Source organism: Lithobates pipiens, unplaced genomic scaffold (assembly GCF_037356315.1).
Source record: "Lithobates pipiens isolate NorthernLeopardFrog02 unplaced genomic scaffold, aLitPip1_a1.2 Scaffold_8, whole genome shotgun sequence".
Taxonomy (NCBI): Eukaryota; Metazoa; Chordata; class Amphibia; order Anura; family Ranidae; genus Lithobates; species Lithobates pipiens.
The window spans coordinates 457,069,813-457,094,003 of NW_027507903.1; the positions used below are offsets into that span (position 1 = coordinate 457,069,813).

The following is a 24,191-nucleotide window of genomic DNA, read 5'->3' on the forward strand; positions in this document are numbered from 1 at the left end:
CCTTAATGCAATGCATATTAATGCGTGACATAGCACCAATTAATGCACATGCATGAGCAAATGTAAATAGGCCCTACAACTTTCTACAACTTACTGATCCCACAAATCATGAAGTGTGAGTATAATAGGTTTACGCAGGGGTTCTCATGGACCTGAAAAATTATTTCGAAGGGTTCCTCCATTGTAAAAACAATGTGAAAGGCTTCTGCAGATATGCAAATGTTATAACTTGTGTCTTTTATAATCCCAAATATTACATGATTACATTCATTTATTTTATTTTTTTACATTTGGTCCACTACGGGTTAAAATGTATAAAAGCTATAACCTTGAATGAAAATTTGTAGTTCATTTTTTTTTCTTTCTGGTTGGCGTGAATCTGTTCTCTTTTTCTATACTCTCATTCCCTGTCATTCTCATACTAACAATCGTTTTGTCTTTGGTTGTTCACTTCTTTTGTCTTTTACCTCCCATCAGTGTTTTCTTTGTTGTGCTGTCTTTGTTTAGAATTTCTCGGTGTGCTAAAACTGCATTTTATTGCATTTTATAGTTGTCTATCCTCACAGAATGAAACCATAGAGGTAGTTTGCATTTAAAGGTCTAATAAACAGAGGCTCTGCTGAGTGCCATTTATATTTAAACAGGTCACATAACATAACCCCAAGTGAACCTGTCACTTTGTCCATTAAAGAGAACCTGTCACCACTCTGAAAAGTTTAAGCTAAAAATATTTCAAATCCAACCTTAGGGATGCTTCAATTTCAAGTAAAAAGTACTAGGGAATTCAACAGTTCCAATGTTCAATTCCCTTGCTTTTCTTTGCATGGCCACATCTCCCCCTCTTTCCTTTGACATCACTGTATCTTCCCCTGGCATGGCCTTACAAGACCTTTACCTGACAGGCCCGAGGCAGTGTGCAGGAGAGGTGTAGAGGTAGACTTTTTCTAGAGTGAATATTTTTATACAGATTTTATTTTGTGAACTATAAACAAAAGAATAGCGAAATTTTGAAAAAAACATAATGGGGGTTATTTACGAAAGGCAAATCCACTTTGCACTACAAGTGCACTTGGAAGTAAAGTCGCTGTAGATCTGAGGGGAACATGCAAGGAAAATAAAAACAGCATTTTAGCTTGTATATGATTGGATGATAAAATCAGCAGAGCTTCCCCTCATTTCAGATCTTCCCCTCAGATTTACAGCAACTGCACTTCCAAGTGCACTTCCAGTGCTCTTATAGTGCAAAGTGGATTTGCCTTTTCGTAAATAACCCCTAATATCTTTTACTTTTTGCTACAATAAATATCCCACATTTTTAACAAAAATAACACATTTTTTCCTCAGTTTAGGCTGATATGTATTCTTCTACGTATTTTTGCTAAAAAAAATCGCAATAAGTATATATTGATTAGTTATAGCCAAAAGTTATAGCATCTACAAAATAGAGGATAGCTTTATGGCATTTTTGTTATTATTTTTTTCTTTTTTTACTAGTAATCACAGCGATCTGCAATTTTTATCAGGACGGCAATATTGCGGCAGACAAATTGGACACTTTTGACAGATTTTTTGGACCATTGACTATTATACAGAGATCAGTGCTATAAAAATGCACTGATTACTGTATAAATGTTACTGGCAGGGAAGGGGTTAACACTAGGGGCGATCAAGAGGTTAACTGTGTTCCCTAGGTGTTTTCTAACTGTAGAGGGGGGTGGGACTGTCTATGAGGAGAGAGAGATTGGTGTTCATACTTAGTATGAAGACACGATCTGTCTCTACTCCCCTGAAAGAACTGTGATTTGTGTGTTTACACACACACAGATCTCGGTTCTCGCTGTCACGAGCAATTAGTGGTCAAAAGTTGAAGTGACATAAGGTAACATCGTTTTTTTTTAACTGTTTAAATCGATGGGTTTACTTCCATTTTAAAACCTTTGGTTCTATATAAATCCTGTATAATAATAATATCATTATTATTGTGCTCTCTCTGTGCTGGGAGCGTGCTCTTGGATTGATGTCTGCTGCATATTTGCAGGACTATGCTAAGCCATGTGGGGGCTTTTTGTACAAACTCTGTTGGGCATAGTAGATGCAGTGCCCAGCAGCAATCACAGGGAAGTTTGGAGCAGGCAATGGAAAGGTTTCTAGGGTTTCTTCCTCAGTTTATTCAAAATAAAAAAGAACATTTGACTGGGCATTCCCTTTAAGGTTGATTCACCGTGGGTTTGTTCCTGCTTTCCTTGTTCGATTCTCTTGGGCTCTTCAGAATTTTCAAGTTGCACTTGATGTTTTATCTACACCATTCAATTATTCCACTTTCCCACAAATTCATTTACACCAGTAGTGGAGCTTCCATTCACTCTGCAGATTCACTTAATCACTATTTATATCTGTTCTTGGGTTGATTTCTCATTTCCTTTTTAAGCAGATTGTGGATACTTGCGTGAGAATATATTACATTTTATATACAGCGTACATTATTCAATTTTCTAATTCAATTTAATTTAGATTTACCTTCAACTATGTAGTGCAAGGGCCTGATTGATTGCATACAAATTAAAAGTGTTTAGGTTTGACCTTATATTATATGTTTTTGGTAAATCTAAAGGAAAATTGTACAGATAAATTGTGTAATACATTGCCAGTAGGTTATGTTATCTGGTTAACAATGTGCAGTTTATAAATCCAAGTTAGGGCTTAGACATTTCACATACAGTAAATGACCAGTCCATGTACAACTGTAGTTTTAGTTATGGCCAGACACTGATGGATTGACACCTCAGTATGGAGTCTCAAAGCTGATTTCTTTGTCATGTAAAATATATGTAAGTTTAAAAGTCTAAGTGAGAACCCCTTCTAGTGGCTGCAGTAGGTGGGTGGACCTTGGAACTTGTGCAGAGAAATATCATTGGCAGAGATCTCAAGAAAGGAAGCTAGTAGACTATGCAACTGGCTGACTCTGAAAATGGAAATGTTGACTTCGGGTGGACTCTTCAAGCTTACAATAAAATCCCTTTTTGCAGAAAACCTATTTTTTTTTGTTGATATTATCTAATAAGCCTAAATGTCTAGCACTGACTCACGTCAGAAAATAAAATGCATTTGTGATCTGTTGACCTGCCATTTTACATTCAACTAAATTGAAACAAGACAACCTTTTTTTTTTTATTTGTTACTATTTTTGTCTGTGTAAAATATTCACAAATGATAAAAACATTTTCACTAACATATGTGGTTTTATAACACTAAGGCCTCGTTCATACCTGGGCGTTTGCGATTGTGAGCAAAATCACTGTAATTTTGCCTGTGATCCCAAACACTGTAAAAACTGACAAATCATACCATGCTTGTTCAGGTGCCATTCATTTTCATTGGCACCTAAACGTGGGTGCAATTCTGCTCCGATTGTCACACAATGAATTGCACTGCAATCACGACAAACCGCATAGTGCGAAGCTTGCTGCCCAAAAGGATCCCCTGCTCTTGCGCTGAGGCACAATACATTAGTTACAGGCACCAGGAGCCCCTTGTAGTACATCTTCTACTGGAGCTCATAACTCACAAAACAAATCTGAGCTTTACTATAAGCTCCCAAGTGTCACTTATCCCTAGTACTGGCTTTAAACCTTTCTAGTAACGTGTTAGAAACCCACATTTTAAAGCCCAGTAGTGCAACTGATGGTGACCGGTGATATGCGCACTGTTATTTATTCTGAATTGCACCCCAACGTAGACTTAAAACAGCTATATAGCTTACCACAATAAAAATATGTTTTCTCTGTATTGCCAAAAATAGTGCAAATGCATTTGCCTTGAGGCATGTTAAAAGCCCAAATCATACTTAGAAGATATTTTGTTTAAATTTTAACTCTGCACCCAGGGCACCAATAGCACTAATAAAGCATCATGGGTTTTGACATGCACCCCCCTATGCAAGTCCACACCTTTCAGAGTGTGTGTGTGTTTCACTTTATTTCAGAGAGTAGACGTGTATAGTATGCTGAACATATTATGTATTATGCATGTCCTTAAACGGCATATATATCAAATAGCAGACAGGCTCCAAAGTGCTGGATGAGAAAATTCAGCCATTTTTTGAGGAAATTATCACTTAGTATGACCAGGGGTAAATGGGGACCACATCCCTTTTTTTTCTCAGGCTGCTCTCAAAAAATTATACATAAAATCGGTGGGTGCCCAGTTTGTCTATAAAGTTTACCAATCCACCAGACTAATAGTAGCCCCGACATAATTGGCAAGTTCTATTTTCTCTAATCCAGCACAAGTATGGCCCTATCAGTATGTCAAGGTCAAGGCAGCTCTCCAATAATAAAAAAAAAAATAACAAACAAGTGCAAAACCTAATGAGGGCATTAATCAAAATACAAAAAAATAAGTTAAAGAAAACCCAACGAGTTTTCACCACACCCCACGTGTCTTCATCAGGGGTAAAATAACAAAGAGTGTGTGTGCATGTGCTCAAATAAAAAGAAAATCAAAATGGCACCTTCCCCATGAGGAGGGGGCAGGAAGGATTCTGCAGTTTGGCAAAAAGGCAGCTAGGTGGGGCTTAAACCATTTCTTTCTGTTTCATTCCAGAAAAGGCACTGCCTTGTCAGTCTACAACGGGAAATAACCAGAGTGCATTTCTGGCAGATCAGTGGTTATTTTTCTGTAAATAGAGGACCATATAGTGTAAATGTGCGCATATTGCAGAGCTGATGCTAGGCAGATTACGTCCATTCAAAGTGAAGAAGAAAGTAAACGTGAGAAGTCAAGCCAATTCGGAGTGTATGCAAGGAAAGGAGACACAAGGACGGGAAACAGGTAAATGAGAAAAGGCAGTCCGAGGAGTAATGGAGGACACAGGAAAGTGTAAATAGATAAAGATAAATGGTGGCAAAAAGGAGATAAGAAAGGGGAAAGAAGAGGAGAAGGAGGGAAGAAGAACGGATAGAAAAAAAAGGGGGGATATATAAAGAGAAAGAGAAAAAAAATGAAAAAAGAATAAAGATAGAGAAATGAGAATAGTAAAAAAGGAAGAAATGAGTGTGAAAAATAGACAAATTAAGAGGATAAGGTGAAACTGAGAAAAAAGAAAAGAAAGAAAGAAAGAAAATTACCTAAGTAAGAAAAAAATAAAAGTGTGAAAAAAAAAATATTAATAAATGTAAAAATAAAATAAAAATAATAAAAAATAAATATACAAATAAATAGAAATAATAATAAAAATAAAAGGAAAAAAAGGAGTAATAAAAAATAATAACAAATAAAGGATAAAAATGAAAGAACATGAAGAATAAAAACCCGGAAAGAGGGAAAAAAGAAAAATAGGAAAACCTAAAATATTATAGGTAAAAAAGGATGATCACAGCATTTAAAGCCAACCCCATCATTATTTGAGAGAGTGATATACTTACATAGATCTGATATACAGAGTGCTTGAGAGAGGGGGATACTATGCGGCCATGCCTGTGTGTCCTCTACTTGCTCTCCCACCCTTTCAACAATGTCATCCTATCAGCAGAGTAGGGGGCGGGAGGAGCTGGCGAGCGGGAGTATTTTCACATCAACAAGTGGGTAATCATTCGTTTGTTAATAGGATCCAGATCTACAGCTCCTCCTGCCCCCTACTCTGCTGATAGGATGACATTGTTGGAAGGGTGGGAGAGCCTGTAGAGGACACACAGGCTGAATCCTGCCTCTGCCCTGCCAAAGGTAGGACTATGCAGGGGAGGCAGAGAGGGGGGCATGGCTGCAAGCAGCACTGTGATGGGGGGCTGTGATTGGTAGGGGCACTGTGATGGGGGCTGTGATTGGTAGAGGCACTGTGATGGGGGGCTGTGATTGGTAGGGGCACTGTGATGGGGGGCTGTGATTGGTAGGGGCACTGTGATGGAGGGCTGTGATTGGTAGGGGCACTATGATGGGGGCTGTGATTGGTAGGGGCACTGTGATGAAAAGGGAACTGCACTGTAAAGGGAGACTGTAATCATTACAGTTTCCTTTACAGTGCTGTCCTCTTTATATCACAATGCCACATTACAGTGCGGAGGACCGACTCCGTGATTATCCCACGAATGGGCGGTTGCTGGAAAATTGGCTGCTCAGTCTAAATTGCCCGGGCCTATTTTTTGTCCCAGTCCGAGTTATCATTGGAAAAAGATGTCTCCACTGAAGCTTTATCACCAATCCTTGTTTCCACTACAACCCAAATTTTTCTAAATCTAATTGTCACAGGGACAGAGAGTGAGGTGAAATATTCTGAACAGGGGCACAAACAGCAAAACAAACATTTCAGTGGTGTTACCCTTCCCTGTGTTATACCAAAAAATTAAAAAATACTTTTTTGGGCTGGAGTTACACCTAAAAAACATACCTGTTCCAACTTACATACAAATTCGACTTTAGAACAAACCTGCAGAACCTTCTTAAGTATGGTTAGAAATCTGGAGTACCTGGTAAAACCCATGTAAGCACAAGGAGAACATACAACCTCCATGCAGGTAGTGTTGTGCTTGGGATTTGAACCAATGACCCCCATAGGCCACTGGGCTTCCTATTGCCAACATGGCAGCAGGGCTGTGTGAAATGCCACACTGGCTAAATAGAATTACAAATATAAAAAAAATAGAAATTTGACATGCAATATATTTATTTCCAGGGGCTTCAATAATGTGCCCTTGTATTTGTTGGTGAGTGCCCTGGGTTCCAACACTTTGACTCCTTACATTATTACTTTTAATTTGTGTGCTGCTTCGGCAGCTGCTGGCTTCTGTCTCTACCTGCCAGCCTGTGCACAGCCTGTCAGACCTGTAGCACACAGCCAAGGGAAGTGGTTTGATACTCCTCCTCAGCTTCGTGCTATTGATCTAACAAGTGGAGCTGCACAGTAATGCCGAGTGCACATGATCAGAATTCCGGCCAGAAAAAGACCCGATGAGAGCTTTTCATCGTAAAATGCGACCGTGTGTATGCTCCAATGGAATTTAGCTGTCCGAATTTCCGCCAGCCAAAAGTTCTCAATTTTCCTGACGAAAAAACATTTTATTGGAAATTCCCATCATGTGTATGCAATTCCGACATGCCACAAATCACGCATGCTCAGATTCAACTACGAGATGGAAGCTATTGACTACTGGCTATTAAACTTCCTTTTTCTAGTCCCGTCGTACGTGTTGTACGTCACCGCGTTCTAAACAATCGGAATTTGGTGTGACCGCGTGTAGGCAAGACAGCTTGAGCGGAATTCCGTCGGGAAAACCATCGGAGCTTTTTCCGACGAAAATTCCGATCGTGTGTACGCGGCATAGAGAGGTAAAGTCAGTGGGCTTTGCACACTTTTTAAATGTATATTTACCAACATGTTATTAAAATGCCTAGATTTTGGTGTAACGCTTTACATTTTTTTCCTTACAGAAAGTTGGATTGAACGGTGTCTCAGTGAAAGTGAAAACAAGCGATATTCAAGTCACTCATCCTTGGGAAATGTTTCTAATGAGGAAAGTAAGTGTTTTCAAGTAGTAACTCTGGCTATAGGCCTCTGATGTTATTAGGGTCCCCACCAATAACTACCAATATGTAGAAGGTAAAAGATATATGGAGTTCAGAAAGGAGAAATAGGTCAGATGATTTTTTATGAACTGACTTTTGGAGTGGGTCATGTGATCTCAAATCAACTGCCAAAGTAACTCTATTTAGGTTTATATTCCAGGCAGCGCAATGCAATATTTCATTTCTTTTCTCTTTTCTGTTGTGTTGTCTGAGTCTTTAGTGAGCTTATCAGAATTGATAGAGGGTGTTTCCCGGAAAACGGGCTTAAAGTGTATGTATATCCCAACAATGTACTTCTCCTCCTTACTCCTTTTTGTTTGTTTAATATTCCATTGGAAGCATTTAATTCTATCTGAGTGCAAAAAAAAAAAGAATTTTGATCTCGTCAGGAATTTGAAGCTGTCCTGTGTCCTCTCCATACCTCCTGCATTATACCAAAGATCCCTCTTAGTAGTTATCTCGGCCTATAGAATGATTATCGCTGCTGTTTTTTTCTTTGTTTAATTTTTTTTGCCTTAACATATACTTTAATGCTAAGTTTATACATATCGGGTTTACAGTTCAGAATCCGTGGGGTTTTTCCCTTTTCGAAAACAGAATGCAGCCGCCCCAGACCTGTGTCTGACGCCCATCCGCGGGTGCAATACTTTCCAGGCTCCCTGAAAGGTGGTCCTATCTCAGCCTCTCCTTCCTGTGCTCGAGCTGGCCATTGATGGTCAATGGAAAAACTCTCTGACCAGTCGGGTAGTCAAGACACCATACACAAGGTGTGGATAATCAAGAATACAAAGGTTTATTCCGGCTTAACAGAATAATATGCAATAAACAAAAAGGCATCGTATAGGGGGAAGGCCCCATGAACAACCAATCACATTCAAGCATTATGTTATACAATTAATATTAACCTAAAAGATATTCGTAGTATTTCTGCCTAGAGACAGACTCAACGTCACAATGTTGACCTTATCACCTTGGCTTGAGACCAATGTTCTCAACACACAATATATGTTCTTAACATCCAGCAACTAAATGTCAACTCTAACCGCAGACGCATCCTGCTTCACACTTCGCCTTAGCACTTCTGGTAAAATTTAGCACAAGCTTAGCATGAGACGAAAACATTTTCTAAAACATTATCTTCTAAAACAGATTCTAAGGAGTAACTCTACCTTTCCTTACAATATCTAAAGAGTAACTCTACATTTCCTTACACTCCCTATAAAAAAAATGAATGCGCTTTTTTTTTACCTGCAAAAAGAAATTATTCTATAATATATATATTAGGTGAACTTATCATTTTATCCTTTAATACTACCAGATTCCATTCAAAGCTGAACACACTTTTGGCTTATTATAAACTTTAAATTAAATGAAAATGTTTTCTTATTGTTTTCTTATTGAGTTTGTTAGTAAAAAAATAAATAGGTTGAGGGTATATTAATAGATCATAACAACTTATCTAACATGGAGAAAAAAATAGGAGTTCATCATACGTTGTCCAGCACTTAATACCAGGTCAACAAGAACAAACATTTTCAAATTTTTAAATCCACAGACTGTGCCTGGAAGTTAGCACAGCTAGAATGCATTGTTTTATATAACTTGTAATTATCAAATGGCTGCCACCAAATCAAGCTGTTTTTGAGTGATGCTGTCACATATATAGGAGCCCCTTGAGCCCACCATTTGTATGAACAGTCAATCAGACTGGATAAAAAGTATTCCCTAGACCACTTATTTATCCAGTGGATGTCCCATGAAATTTCATAAAATGTGGGATATCTGGCTAGAGTCTCCATCCACTAATGCGGACCCCGATGCCTTTGATCTGTTTGTACGGATGTATTTGTTTGGAGGTGATCCCTGTGATTCCAAATGTGTAGCCATTTCTTTAGGATGTGGATTATGTGTTGCAGAGTGTTTCTTCAGTCTTTAATAATTAGACCCTGGGTCTTATGAGTATTATTATTGGAATTTTCCTCCATGGTGGTTGAGTGTACCACTTGTTTAGAGTTAAGAGTTAAGTAACAGAACAGAATAAAAATTTAAAAAGTATTCACTGATCCCTACTCTTCCTTTAAAAGAAGTAGTTCCAACTCCTTCCAGCTTATAGTATCTCCTCCACCCACCTTTCTTGAACAAGCAACATACTATACATGATTCTCCGCTAAGTTGAACTACCGTGTTTGTATTCTTCCTGCTTGATCCTGCCACTTCAGCGTGGTTGTGTCTACATGACCTGTTGCCCTTATCTACGGACAACTTATTTGCAGGAGCTTTATTGAAGGAAGAGTGTGATTTACAAATGGTGGACCATAAAGCAGATTTAGCTAAAGTGTAGGACAGGTACCACTGGAAAACTTCCTAAAACCCTCACAAAATGGAACTAATATTCAACCGATTTGCTACATGGATTAAGTTGAATCTTCAATTTCACTGGCAGGAGGCAAAAGACTCTCTCTAAAGGCACAGGTACCAGCAGTGTCCAATCTCCTCAGCCCACCTTTCTCAAATAAGCAACATACACAATGCTCTGCTAAGCTGAATTACCCTGTTTGTGTTCCCGTTGCTTGATCCTGCCACTTGAGCATGGTTGTGTCTATATGTCCTGTTGCCCTTATATACGGACAACTTATTTGCAGTAGCTTTATGGAAGGAAGGGTGTGATGACGTTAAGGAAGGAGCAGCAAAGACAGAAAGGGATGATAATGGACCCAACAACTAGCTATTTCCTTGCACTGGAGCTCCGAAATGTATGCTAACAACATCTGTCTCAATATATAGTTCACCATAGAGAGTATAGTGTTGATTTTAATTACAAATGGTGGATCATAAAGCAGAATTAGCTATAGTGTAGGGTAGGTACCACTGGAAAACTCCCTAAAACCTCATAAAATGGAACTGATGGTCAACAAATTTGCCAAATTGGACAGTCAAAACTGTCTGTCATGGATTAAGTATAATCTTCTATTTCACTGGCAGGAGGCAGAAGGCTCTCAGTAGAGGCACAGGTACTAGCAGTGTCCATTCTTCTCCAGAGGTGCAAATAATGCGGGTGTTGATTTGCAGAAAGCAATAGAATGTTAAAATTACCTACGTGGTAACAAGTCACAGTTAAGACGGGACCAGAGCACAAAAAAACATTGTAAGGCAGACATGATGTCTGGAGAGGTTAGATGTTGGATATGGCAGCAATCATAGTTGAGAAGGAAAAGAAGGACAGGCCAAACAGCAGGCATTATGAGAGGACCTAAACCATCCATAATCAGAGACAATTAGTTGTTACAAATAACTAAGGGTGAACAAGGCGAAGAAAGCAACAGATGTCTAATAGGAAGCCAATATACAATACATCCTGGCAGGTCAGGACCGACACACATTTGATCAGGTACTAAGGGTGCTCTGACCCAAACTTAAGCCCCCACAACTGAGGTGCAGCTGCAGCATAATCGTACTGCAGAACTGGATATTCTCCAGCAGATGGTAGAGGGAGAGCAATGGTGACACTGTTTATGCATTTTGGAACTCCACCCTTTTATAAAAGCATCTCTTGTTTTTAAAAATAAATAAAAGAAGTAAAATAATACATAAGCAGCAATGTTCTCCTCTGCTAATTATCTGTTTTAATTTGTGAGCTATGGAAAAGCTCCAACAAGCTGACCATTTGGGCATCATCATAATGTAATGATGTATTATGGATCATCATGATGTATTGTTTATAGGCATTTACTGTATACACTATAACAGTACTTGTTGGCCAGTACCTGGGGCAGCAGTGAAACGGAGGCAGCACCAAGACTCAAGATTTGCACAGTGATATATTTTTTTTCTTGTTTTCTTTTTCTGTCCACCTCTAGACACTTGTGGCTGCTAAATTAAGCAACAGAACCATAGCGGATAGTGTGTGTGGGAAACAGAGAGAAGTAAGATTTTCTATAGTTCAAAAAAATAAAGAGGACCCCATTCTTCCCTCATCAGCACATTATAGCATTAGACTTTTTCAAAATAATTACATAATACAAGGAGTCTAAAAAGGGTGTCATAATACAAGTGTACTTAAAGTATAAATAAAGCCAAACCTTTTTTTATTTTTAGTGGAGAGGGATTAGCTGTATGTGCCCCCATTAAGGATTTAAGTTCACTGTCTCTATTTGTCCTGTTTACCATTATCATTGAAAGTAAAAGTAAAAGAAAATTCCATACTTTGGGTTTTCCCCAGAAAATTAATAGAGGGGATATCTTCCAATGGGGACACTAGCTCTGGTGACCTGAGGGTCCACAAGGAATTCCCTTAAGCTTGTAGGGATTTCCTCTCACTCCCTGTTTGGCTATAGGACAGGAAGTGAAGAGAAATCGCTGCAATGGGACACAAATAGGGGAAAAAAATGCTCTATCCAAAATGAAAAAGAAAGTTGCCTCTAGTTACACTTTAAAGCAGCATAATATCCAAATAAAGCCCAGAGTGCAAATATGGAGTCTCTCTTTAGTGCCTAGTAGAAGTATCTAGAAAGGGAACCAACTGCACTGGCTGCTCCCAGGTAGTAGTAGTGCTAATTTGAACTACAGACCATACATGACCATACCCATAGGCGATATTGAAATGTTCAAACAGTATGTCTCACTCACTGGGCAGAATAATGGACGACTGTGGTAGTCTATGGCCAAAAAGGGATGTGCAAGGCAAAGGCTGTGATTGGAGTAAACCAATAATCAAAGTCTGGAAACACAGTTAAATGCAATAATGTATGTCCACTGTAAAATAAAAGAATTAGGGGGTTAATTTAAAGTATCATAGACTGTATAGCTGGGAAAATAGCAAATGAAATCCAAATGTGTCCAAACTAACCTATATTACTGAGCAGAAAAATTCTCTTAATGTTGTGGTTTACAGTACTTTTCACATTCTTGTTCTTTGCACCACCATATTGTTTTATAGGTCGTTTTAAAAAGTTTTAATAATAATCTGATTCTTCTGGATTTTTCAGCAGATGAAGAGAAGGAAAATAGGGCATCGAAACCTCATTCCACACCGGCCACTTTACAATGGTAATTGTCTTTTTTGCTGTTTTCTTTTGTAACTGTATATAATAGCTAACTGATGGTTACATTTGTGTATGTACAACTGCCTAGTCTTCCTCTCGCTGGTCTCTCTCGCAGTCTTTGGTAGAAAGTTCATACAAATATCCACAAATGTGTCCTTTGCTTGTAAATGACTCATTGGGGTATCACTAAACAATTACATCTCTCCATCCCTCAACACTATAAACACCTAACTCTCCTGTACAACCCAACCTCCTAGAAATTCCTAGAAATCTGTACGAATTATTGATTGACATAGGTGTGTACCCCAAACCTCAAACACACACGCACGACACGTGTATGTGTCTACATATATATGACCCTGACACATTGATCTTCCTGCCAGCCCAGGCACAGAGCTGATAAGAGGGAGCTCTCCCCGCCTGCAAAAAAGTGATAATGATATTGCACACAAGGTGATTAGGGTGTGCCCAGGAACAGCCGGCACACCCTGTGCGCACGCCTATGATGATTAACTTGTCCCATTTTACAGCACCTCTGTCGTTATAGTTCTTTTTTTTTTTTTTTTTTTAAGTAGTTCTTGAGCTCCAGTCAAGTAACTTTGTCTGGGCTGAGATGATATCTTCATTCTACTGGAGGAAGAAGCATTTCTTCAGTTTCCTTCTCCCTGTAAAAAGACTCCAACATTGTAGCTAGTCATATGCTGAGAGGCTACAGGAGCTGATCTGTGCCAGACATTTGTGAATACAGCCAAAACCTGTATAAACACCAGCATTCATATAACTGTGCCATATATGAGCCAGAAAGTAGGCGGTGACCATGGATGATGTCTGAGCAAAGATGGCACAATTTTTTGGAGAGAAAAGCAGATGAAGGCATTGTCATTGAGTATATTGTGATCTCTGTGAGAGATAATAAACACGTGTAAATTTTACACTTACATGGAAAATATTTCTAATCCTAAACAAAAGAGTGTAAGGATATGGGAAGGTGTAACTGTACAAATACAGGTCACTTTTCAAAAAGACACTGAAACCCTTATAAATGAAAAAAAAAAAAACAGGGACTGACTATGCTTCTCCCCCCAAAGCTAAAAACCCACAGGACACTTTAATAAGTACTCCCAGTTTATGAGTCAGCTCTGCCTGAAATTTGCTATCACGATGATGTACATTTCACAAAATACCAACAATTTATTATCTGCCAAGCTCCTTCCCCGTGAACTGTGACATCACTTTTTCTTCACTAAATCAAATCTAATTACATGCACATTCCAATCACACTCAGTTCTTCACTCTTAGCAACCAGAACATCAGTATATATAAAAAACTGTTAAACTTTAGGTCAATTAAAATTCCTCCCTTCAGAGAACAAATGAGGTTATTCCACAGCACATCACGGGAATATATAAACACAACACGTAGCTGGAGAGGCCGTACGGTTCCCGGTGGGTTATATTTGGTTGCGGAATGGACAATGGAAAGAAAAGATTGTGTGTTAGTCCTGGGATCATTAAACACTGTAGGTATAAAAGCCTTTCCTACACTTCCAGACTAATGATGGCTCCACTTTAAAAAGGAGCAAATGGCCAAGATTGTTAGCTGCCACAAGGCGCAGTTAGCACAGTACATCTTACGAGCAGCACAGAGACTTAGGACTAATTGGAAGTTTCCTTATACTCAGCGGCCTGGTTTTCTGATAGCCAGGTAATAAGTAATAAGAACATGGCTGCCTTGAGTTGAGAGTCCCCTCTCAGACACTTCCGCCATTTGGGTGGCCCCATTGATCAAAGCAATGAGAATGTTCTGAGTTAGTGAATAGCAACCAGTCCAAACCTTTACCTTCCCCTACAGCCATTTTCGAGGGAAGACATTATTGTCATTGGCTAGTGTATCAAGAAGCACGGTCATAATGTGTATGTTTCAATATATTAGTACAGTATAATACTTTCGCACACCATACAGGGATCAATTATGCGACTAAAATCTGGTGCAACATCTACCGACTGGTCATGGTGTATAACATGAATAAGATACAGTATGTCATTAGCACACCAACATGCTTGTTTTAATAAATAACACCTAAGGTCATTACTTAAAGGGTTACTAAAAGCTCATTTAAAAAATTAAAAAATACTTACCTGCTCTGAGCAATGGTTTTACAGAGAGCAGGTCCGATCCACCTTTTCTCTGGTTCCCCATCGGCACTCTGGGTTCCTCCAGCCACTTGCTATGGGGGCACTCATGCATACTCGCTCCCAAGCCATGCTCTGTGTCCATAGAATGGGACTTGGCCCCACCCCCTCCTCACTGGCTGTGATTGACAGCAGTGGGAGCCAATGAGGAGGCAGAGATCCAGGGCAGAACATCGCTGGATTGAGATCATGCTAGGGTAAGTATTTGGGGGGGAGGGGGGCTGCACACTGAAGGTTTTTTACCTTCATGCATAGAATGCATGAAGATAAAAAAACCTTCTGCCTTTACAACAACTTTAAAGTGCACCTGTAGAGCAATAGAGCGAAGCTTTCATCTTAATGAGTGCTTACCTAAAGTTTCTTCCTTTTTTTCTACCTTCTGTACTTCTGGACTCCTTGCAAAACTTATAAAACTTTTGAATTTGGACAGGCTCTAAATGATGCAATTTTCTATCCTGCAACAACAGGTTGCAGGAAAGAGAATCGCTCAGATCCATCATCAACAGTCAATGTTGAATGGGGTAATCCCTCCCGCAGTGCTGTTGTGTACTGCTGGCAGTAAGCTGTCCCTGCCGGAAGAACAAAATGATTATTGCTAGTGGCTAAAGCTGCTGGCAATAATCACATGCTAGAAATCCGACATGCTGGCTGTACCCAAGTGGATTGATGGATGGACTTGTGTGCAATCAGCATGCTCATAAATGGATTAAATGTCGGCTGGTCCCTGCTGAATGAGATTCCAACTATCTATGGCCTTCTTTAGACTTTAAACCCAGCCTCTACAAATGTAGCTATCCCCTTGTTGATGATGTGGACACCCAAACCTTCCTGACCCTCCCAGAACATTCTTCTGGTGCAAAAAAGAAGGCAAGATACTGACCCTATTTGTGTTAAAACTTTTTAGTGAAGTTGTCCTTTAATTAATCCAACAAATGCTCCTGCACCTGCAACACGCTTTCAGCCAATTTCTCATGATATTCCATATGCATGTTTCAGCTCTATTCCTATTAGATGATATACTTACAGTATCTCACAAAAGTGAGTACACCCTCACATTTTTGTAAATATTTTATTATATCTTTTCATGTGACAACACTGAAGAAAATACACTTTGCTACAATGTAAAGTAGTTAGTGTACAGCTTGTCAAACAGTGTAAATTTTCTGTCCCCTCAAAATAACTCAACACACAGCCATTATTGTCTAAACTGCTGGCAACAAAAGTAAGTACACCCCTAAGTTAAAATCTCCAAATTGGGCCCAAAGTGTCAATATTTTGTGTGGCCACCATTATTTGCCAGCACTGCCTTAACCCTCTTGGGCATAGAGTTCCCCAGAGCTTCATAGGTTGCCACTGGAGACCTCTTCCACTCCTTCATGATGATATCACAGAGCTGATGGATGTTAGAGAACTTGCGCTCCTCTACCTTCCATTTGAGGATGCCCAACAGATGCTTAATAGGGTTTAGGTCTGGAGACATGCTCAGCCAGCCTATCACCTTTACCCTCATCTTCTTTAGCCAGGCAGTGGTCATCTTGGAGGTGTGTTTGGGGTCGTTATCATGTTGAAATACTATCCTGTGGCCCAGTCTCCGAAGGGAGGGGATCATGCTCTGCTTCACTATGTCACAGTACATGTTGGCAGTCATGGTTCCCTCAATGAACTGTAGCTCCCTAGTGAGGGTAGCACTCACGCAGCCCCAGACCATGACACTCTCACAACCATGCTTGACTGTAGGCAAGACACACTTGTCTTTGTACTCCTCACCTGGTTGCTACCACACACACTTGACACCATCTGAACCAAATACGTTTATCTTGGTCTCATCAGACCACAGCACATGGTTCCATTAATCCATGTCCTTAGACTGCTTGTCTTCAGCAAACTGTTTGCAGGTTTTCTTGTGCATCATCTTTAGAAGAGGCTTCCTTATGGGACGACAGCCATGTAGACCCATTTGATACAGCGTATGGCGTATGATCTGAGCACTGACAGGCTGACCCCCCCCCACCCCATCCCTTCAACCTCTGCAGCAATGATGGCAGCACTCATACATCTATTTCACAAAGAGGACCTCTGTATATGACGCTGAGCATGTGCACTCAACTTCTTTGGTCGACCATGGTGGGACTGTTCTGAGTGGAACCTGTCCTGTTAAACTGCTGTAGGGTCTTGGCCACCGTGCTCTAGCTTAGTTTCGGGGTCTTGGAAATCTTCTAATAGCCTAGGCCCTTTTTATGTAGTGCAACCTTTCTTTTTTTCAGATCCTTAGAGAGTTCCTTGCCATGAGGTGCCATGTTGAACTTACAGTGACCAGTTTGAGGGAGTGATAACACCAAATTTAACACACCTGTTTCCCATTCACACCTGAGACCTTGTAACACTAACAAGTCACATGACACCGGGGAGGGAAAATGGCTAATTGGGCCCAATTTGGACATTTTCACTTAGAGGTGTCCTCACTTTTCTTGCCAGCGTTTTAGACATTAATGGCTATGTGTTGAGTTATTTTGAGGGGACAGCAAATTTACACTGATATACAAGCTGTACACTCACGACTTTACATTGTAGCAAAGTGTAATTTCTTCAGTGTTGTCACATGAAAAGATATAATAAAATATTTACAAAAATATGAGGGGTGTACTCAATTTTGTGAGATACTGTACATGGGCCTCTAGTGGAGTACAGCTCACCCATAGGAAAGAAGGGGGGCCATCGGCATGCATGTGCAGTATGAAGAGGTGGCAAGCAGGACCTTGTTGGAGGAAGAATCACTGAATTGAGAAGAAAGGTATGTATTTTCCCAATGGGCAGCGGGGTGGAGGAACTAATTAAATGAAAAGTTGACCTTTAAAACAGACCTGCATTTGTCGATCAAGGGCAGCTTACTTTCTCTTAACAATCCTGTCACTCCTTTTGGCAACCAGAGGTGAATAAAAATGCCCACTAATTTTGTTAGGAAGGAGCATATGACTCACTCCCCTTTCTCCCATTTGACCACAGGGCTGAGCATGGCAATCCTCAGCCCTGTGTTAGCGAATAAAGCTTATACAGTGATTCCTCTCTTCTTTCCCAGCAGACAAACAGAGCAGCTCAAGGCAAAAGAAAGATATATGTAGCTTATGGGGACAACATTAAAGTGAACCCGTTTCTTTAACCTCCATGGGCAAAGCACAGATTAAGGTACAGGATGCATATCAAATCTCTCTGATTAAGCCTGTAAAGGGGAGACATGTCAGAGAGGGTAGCTCTCCACCCAGGCAGGGACAAGTTGAATTGCTTAAATGGCTGAATAAACCTTACTGGGCTGTGTGACATTATTGGTTTATGCCCTCTTTTCTTTTGCCATTGTATTCAATTTGTTCCTTAAACTTCTATAGGCAAGGCCCAGATTCACCTTAAGGTACAGAAAGCTTATACAATCTATTAAGAGCTTAAAGTAGAATTCTAGGCTACACCTAACCAGTCTTAAAAATGCCCCCCCCCCCCTTCCTAACACACCTATGATGACTAACCTGTATAAGAAAGATGTATATACTTACCTATTGTCAGACCGCTCCGGTGGAAGAGGAGAGGGTGGGTGGAATACCTGGGATGGGTGAATTCCCCATAGACTCCTATGGCCCATCTGTGGTCAACGCTCCCTCGGAGCGGGCTAAAAATAGGTAAGTATACAGTGTATTCATACGCCATGAATGTTTCCCCTTTTTGCTATGTTACAACCAAAAACGCAAATGTATTTTATTGGAATTTTATATGATAGACCAACACAAAGTGGCACATAATTGTGAAGTAAAAGGAAAATGATAAATAATTTTCCATTTTTTTTACAAATAAATATCTGAAAAGTGTGGCGTGCATTTGTATTCAGCTCCCTTTACTCTAATACCTCTAATTAAAATCTAGTGGAACCAATTGCCTTCAGAAATCACAGTTAGTAAATAGAATTCACCTGTGTATAATTTAATCTCAGTTTCTGTTCTTTAAAGCCCTCAGAGGTTTGTTAGAGAACCTTAGTGAACAAACAGTATCATAAAAGCCAAGCAGGGAACATGCCAGACAGGTCAGGGATAAAGTTGTGGAGAAGTTTAAAGCAGGGTTAGGTTATAAAAAATATCCCAAGCTTTGAACATCTCACGGAGCACTGTTCAATCCATCATCCGAAAATGAAAAGAGTATGACACAACTGAAAACCTACCAAGACATGGCCATCCACCTAAACTGACAGGCCGGGCAAGGAGAGCATTAATCAGAGAAGCAGTCAAGAGGTCCATGGTAACTCTGGAGGAGCTGCAGAGATCCACAGCTCAAGTGAGAGAATCTGTCCACAGGACAACTATTAGTCCCGCACTCCACAAATCTGGCCTTTATGGAAGAGTGGCAGAAATAAAGTCAGTGTTAAAAGAAATCCATAAGAAGACCCATTTGCAGTTTGCGAGAAGCCATGTGGGGGACACAGCAAACATGTGGAAGAAGGTGCTCTGGTCAGATGAGATCAAAATTGAACTTTTTGGCCTAAAAGCAAACGTTATGTGTGGCGAAAAACTAACACTGCACATCACCCTGAACACACCACCCCCACCGTGAAACATGATAGTGGCAGCATCATGTTGTGGGGATGCTTTTCTTCAGCAGGGACAAGGAAACTGGTCAGAATTGATGGGAAGATGGATGGAGCCAAATACAGGGCAATTTTAGAAGAAAACCTGTTAGAGTCTGCAAAAGACTTGAGACTGGGGCGGAGGTTCACCTTCCAGCAGGACAACAACCCTAAACATATCGCCAGAGCTACAATGGAATGGTTTAGATCAAAGCATATTCATGTGTTGGAAAGGCCCAAAGTCCAGACCTAGATCCAATTGAGAATCTGTGGCAGGGCTTGAAAATAGCTGTTCACAGACACTCTCCATCTAATCTAACAGAGCTTGAGCTATTTTGCAAAGAAGAATGGGCAAAAATGTGACTCTCTAGATGTGTAAAGCTGATAGAGACATACCCAAAAAGATTTGTAGCTGTAATCGCAGCGAAAGTTGGTCCTACAAAGTATTGACTGGGGGGGGGGGGGGGGCGGAATACAAATGCACGCCACACTTTTCAGATATTTAATTGTAAAAAATGTTGAAAACCATTTATCATATACCTTCCACTTCACAAGTATGTGCCACTTTGTGTTGGTCTATCACATAACATTCCAAAAAAATACATTGACGTTTTTGGCTGTAACATGAATTTCAAGGGGTATGAATACTGTTTCAAGGCACTATTTATGTATTCTTACAGAAGTTAGCCATCTTAAATGTTAGTAGGTTGGGTGTGGCCTGGAATTCCACTTTAAGCTGACTATGGGGGAGAAAAGTGCAGAATTTTCCTAAAGGAAAAATGTCAGCCAACCATTGCTTGCTTGTATCTGAAGGTGAATGTTCTAGAGTTGCTTCACTACTAACACACCCCTGATAAATACATGTTGGGACACCTGGTGCATCGATGCACATTATGTACATACTTCCAGGTCAGTAATTTCTCATGTAGAGATGCCAGGACTGGCATTAATGGGCCGGCATCTCATGTAGCAATGCCACGATTGCCATCAAAGGGCAACATTAAAGGGTTGGCTTCCACTGGTGAGAAGGGATTAAACTGTAAACATTAGTAAAATTGCTAAAATCAAAATAAAATTGTAAAAATGTTCCTGATTGAAAATATTTCACAACTTTTTGTAAGGTTGGAAGAGAACTATGAAATTGCAGAGGGTGTTTGCATCCCCAGAAGTGCCCTTTATATGCACTACTTGGATTTCTGTGAGAAAAACGACACACAGCCAGTGAATGCTGCAAGCTTTGGCAAGGTAAGCTCAATATCTAGGGCTATAAATTACATTTTTAAAAAGTGTGTTAGAAACTGATTTTTAAAATGAAATTGCGCATAATTACTGTGGGGGAATTTGTCAAAACTGGAGCAGCTGTGCATGGCAACCAATCAACTTCTATGTTCAGCTTAATCACTAACGCCCCTTTCAATGGCGCTGACTCTATGAGCAGATCCCCTGTGAACAGGCATGGATGCCAGTGTGTTGACATCCGTGCTCGTTCTGTTTCTGGCCAGCAGACCCGCGTCAGCTCTATGGGCGGTTAGATGTAAATATCAGGCTGCCTGTGATCCGGTCCACAAAAATGGAAAACGGTGGACTTGGAGTTAGTCGTGTGTAAACAGACAGGAGTCCGCTTATACCAGTCTATCCATAGGGCTGCATGACCCTTCTTATTAGGTTTTCCTGAAAAAACAACATGCGGACCGGATTGGAATGGCCATGTGAAAGGGGCCTCAAAGTGGAATTCCAGGCCATACCTAACTAGCCTTAAAGGGTAGCTCCACTTTCGTGGGGGAAAAAAATAATAACATAGCACATATAATTGCGACACTGATCATGTTGTAGTTGAATGTTATTAAAAAGGACCTTTCCTTTTCAATCTGCAGCCACTGTAATTTTCTGAGAATGCATTGCAATATGGCTACCTGGAGTTGTTCTGTACACAGAGTGTGTACTGACTGCTCCCCAAAAACATAATTTCCTGCTTGTGTGATTGGTTTTACCAATTTTCCCAGAAGTCTGCCTAAGATACAAGTCAGATTTCAGGCATCCCCTGCAACAAAAATTTTATTTTTTGAGAGATACTTTCAATAGGAGCATGTCTAAAGGGATGCAGGCCCAGCGGATTTCTTCATTAGTGCCCTGCAGCTGCACACCTGACAGTTAATTATGAAATCACTCCTATTAGACCCACTCAGTACAGAGGCACAGACAAACACACATGGATTTCTTCAGAATAACAAAAGCTAGGAATCTGCATCAAAAGTTATAATCCTTTCAATGTACATCGATCACCCAGAGGGGAATGTTTTTTTCTCAACAAAAGTGGAGTTACGCTTTAAACATACTCCTTCTTCTATGCTGACTAACCTGTGTAAGAAAGATGTATAACAAGCAAAATGTAACGATGTCCATGCTACATGTCAGATAAAACCAATACCATCAGCAGTGTGACAAAAAATGAAGCACATGATAATTAATGAATATCTAACTATAGTTATTTTACTTAGTTCCCTGCCTTGTACTCATTTTAATGGCTGAGGGGAGCAAGGGACTAGTATCCCTGGGCAGTGGTCTGGCCAGCCTATGGTTTTTAGGAGGTTGCCCTGTGATGTGCTGACAGGCTTGAGAAAGGGGGACACTTCCCCGAAACATGAAGGCACGTCCACCTGATAGTAGGAGGGACCTGTGTGAGCCCAGTAGCAGCATGCTCAGATGTGCAGGTGAGCCCAGTGTGTAGCTGAATTGCCTGCCTCCCTTCAGCCTATCAGCCTGCAGTGAGAGATTCAAACTTCATGCTGATCAACCACTGGACATCACTGGCCACAATGTGATTGGCTCTACAATAATATGGGGCTGCATTCAAGGCACTTTTAGTATATGAAATATGTGAGCACAACCTTTCTGGATTTTAATACTTTCATCATTAAAGATTTAACTGTACAAGGTGTGCCCCTCCCTGTTTTCCTCTTTTTGTTTTTTTTTCTAAGAAAGATGTATATACGTGCCTATTTTCAGGCATCTTTAGTCCGGTCATGTAACACGGCTCCCCTGTGTCAGCCAGTGACAACTGCAGGAGGGAGGAGGAAGCGCCAACAATGGATGGGCCATAGGAACCTATAGAGACGTCACTACCCCCAGGCGTTTAAGTGCTCTCTCCTCTTCCCTGCAGCTGTGGCTAGCTGATACAAGGGAGATCACATGACTTGACCAAAGCAACCTGAAAATAAGTAAGTATATACACCTTCTTACACAGATTAGTTAGCATAGGTGTTAAGAAGCTGGAGGAAGCATTTTAAGATTAGTTAGGTATATCTTATAATTTCATGGTAAGCCTTGACAATGAATGATAGAACCTGATTGATTGCCATGCACATCTGCATCAGATTCTTCCTGCTACAGTAGTGATGAATTACCCTCTATGTTTTTTGGTTTCTTAAAATTGGCATAGTTGTTTTGCCAAATAAGATTTTGGCAATAATAATATATTACATGTTCTATTCTGGAGTATATGTATTAGGCTGGGTTCACACCTGGATGCGGCTCACAGAAGGGGTCTGGTGTGTCCCTGTTTTCCATTTTAGGGACAAATCAGGCCCGAGTTTTTTCCTGAATTCAGACCTGAAACAGAGTCAAAGATGCACAGGACCCCTGTGCAATACGCTTTGCAGCCGCCCCAGAGATGTGTGAACTATCTCCATTGAGAGCCGATCACAATATTCTGTCATGTGAATTGGATGTGGGATGTGTTCTCCCAGGTTGACATGAGATGAATCAAAGAGATTTGTACATCCTGCAGGGTGAGAAGGTAAAAACAGGGTGACGTCCTAAAATTTAGAGTGAGTTGACATGGCTGCACATTTGCTGTGACTCCCTTTGTGCATCACTATTTGGTCACCCTAGTAAGCGTCTCTCTGGCTTGACATCTCTGCAGACCATTTATTTTAACATTTATTCCATAAAACTATATGTGCATTTAATATTTTAGGAATGTTATTTACATGTTAAAGCCTCCCTTATGTAGACACACAAAAGCCCTGAGACTGCTACTGGGTGTCGCCATGTTGGATGTGATGTCAGTGGGCCCAGCAGACTCCAAGCTGTCACCTTCATTCCTCCCCAGCAGCTACATAAAAGGTTAGGAAGTGGAATGGAGGAGGGGCGAAGCTGGGTCAGCACAGATAGCAATTATACACCCTCAGGAGAGAATAGGGCTATGATGTGCAAGCAAAAGCTGTACTAGGAAATTGACTAGTCAATTGTTCTAGCAAGTTCAAAGGCACATTGCAAATGAATAAAAAAATCTAGGAGGTTACTCTGTGACGTTTATTAATTTATGGAAAGGAAAAACACTGCAAATAGGCATACATTTATTGATCTTTCCTGTGCTTTTGCCAAAAATGTTTTTTACATTGATAACAGGCTTTCCTTAAATACATAAAGGAATGATTCTCTATTTAACATTGTACTGTTTATACATGCAGCTTTCAATAAAAATGAGAAAATACAAAAAGCTGCGCCAACATAAAAGTAACCTATAAATAAACACCCCTAAAAAAAGGATTATTTTTTATATATGTGAAACGTGAATAGTTGATATATTCAAAAACTTCTAAATAAAAAGTAACAATTAATAAGAATTCATCCTCAAAAAGTTCATAAAGGAGTCCATAAATGATCAACAGTTGCGGTCCTAAATGGAAACACCACGGTGGTTGAACACACTCAAATGCGCACAAGTGCCCGTCACCATATAGTGAGTGCGCTTACCAGATGGAACTTTGGTTAGAGCGTTATGGCTATATCATCAAT

General features: G+C 40.2%; 1 protein-coding gene across 2 annotated transcripts in view; it reads left to right on the top strand.

Annotated features, from left to right (window-relative positions):
• RFX4 (regulatory factor X4) overlaps nt 1-24,191 on the top strand; it is a 143,912-nt gene that overhangs the window by 46,730 nt on the left and 72,991 nt on the right. For both annotated transcript variants that reach the window (XM_077468462.1, XM_077468463.1), the window contains exons 2-4: nt 7,423-7,509; nt 12,543-12,603; nt 20,513-20,636. In XM_077468462.1, the coding sequence (XP_077324588.1) occupies nt 7,423-7,509; nt 12,543-12,603; nt 20,513-20,636 (272 nt within the window). The remainder of the gene's footprint in view (nt 1-7,422; nt 7,510-12,542; nt 12,604-20,512; nt 20,637-24,191) is intronic.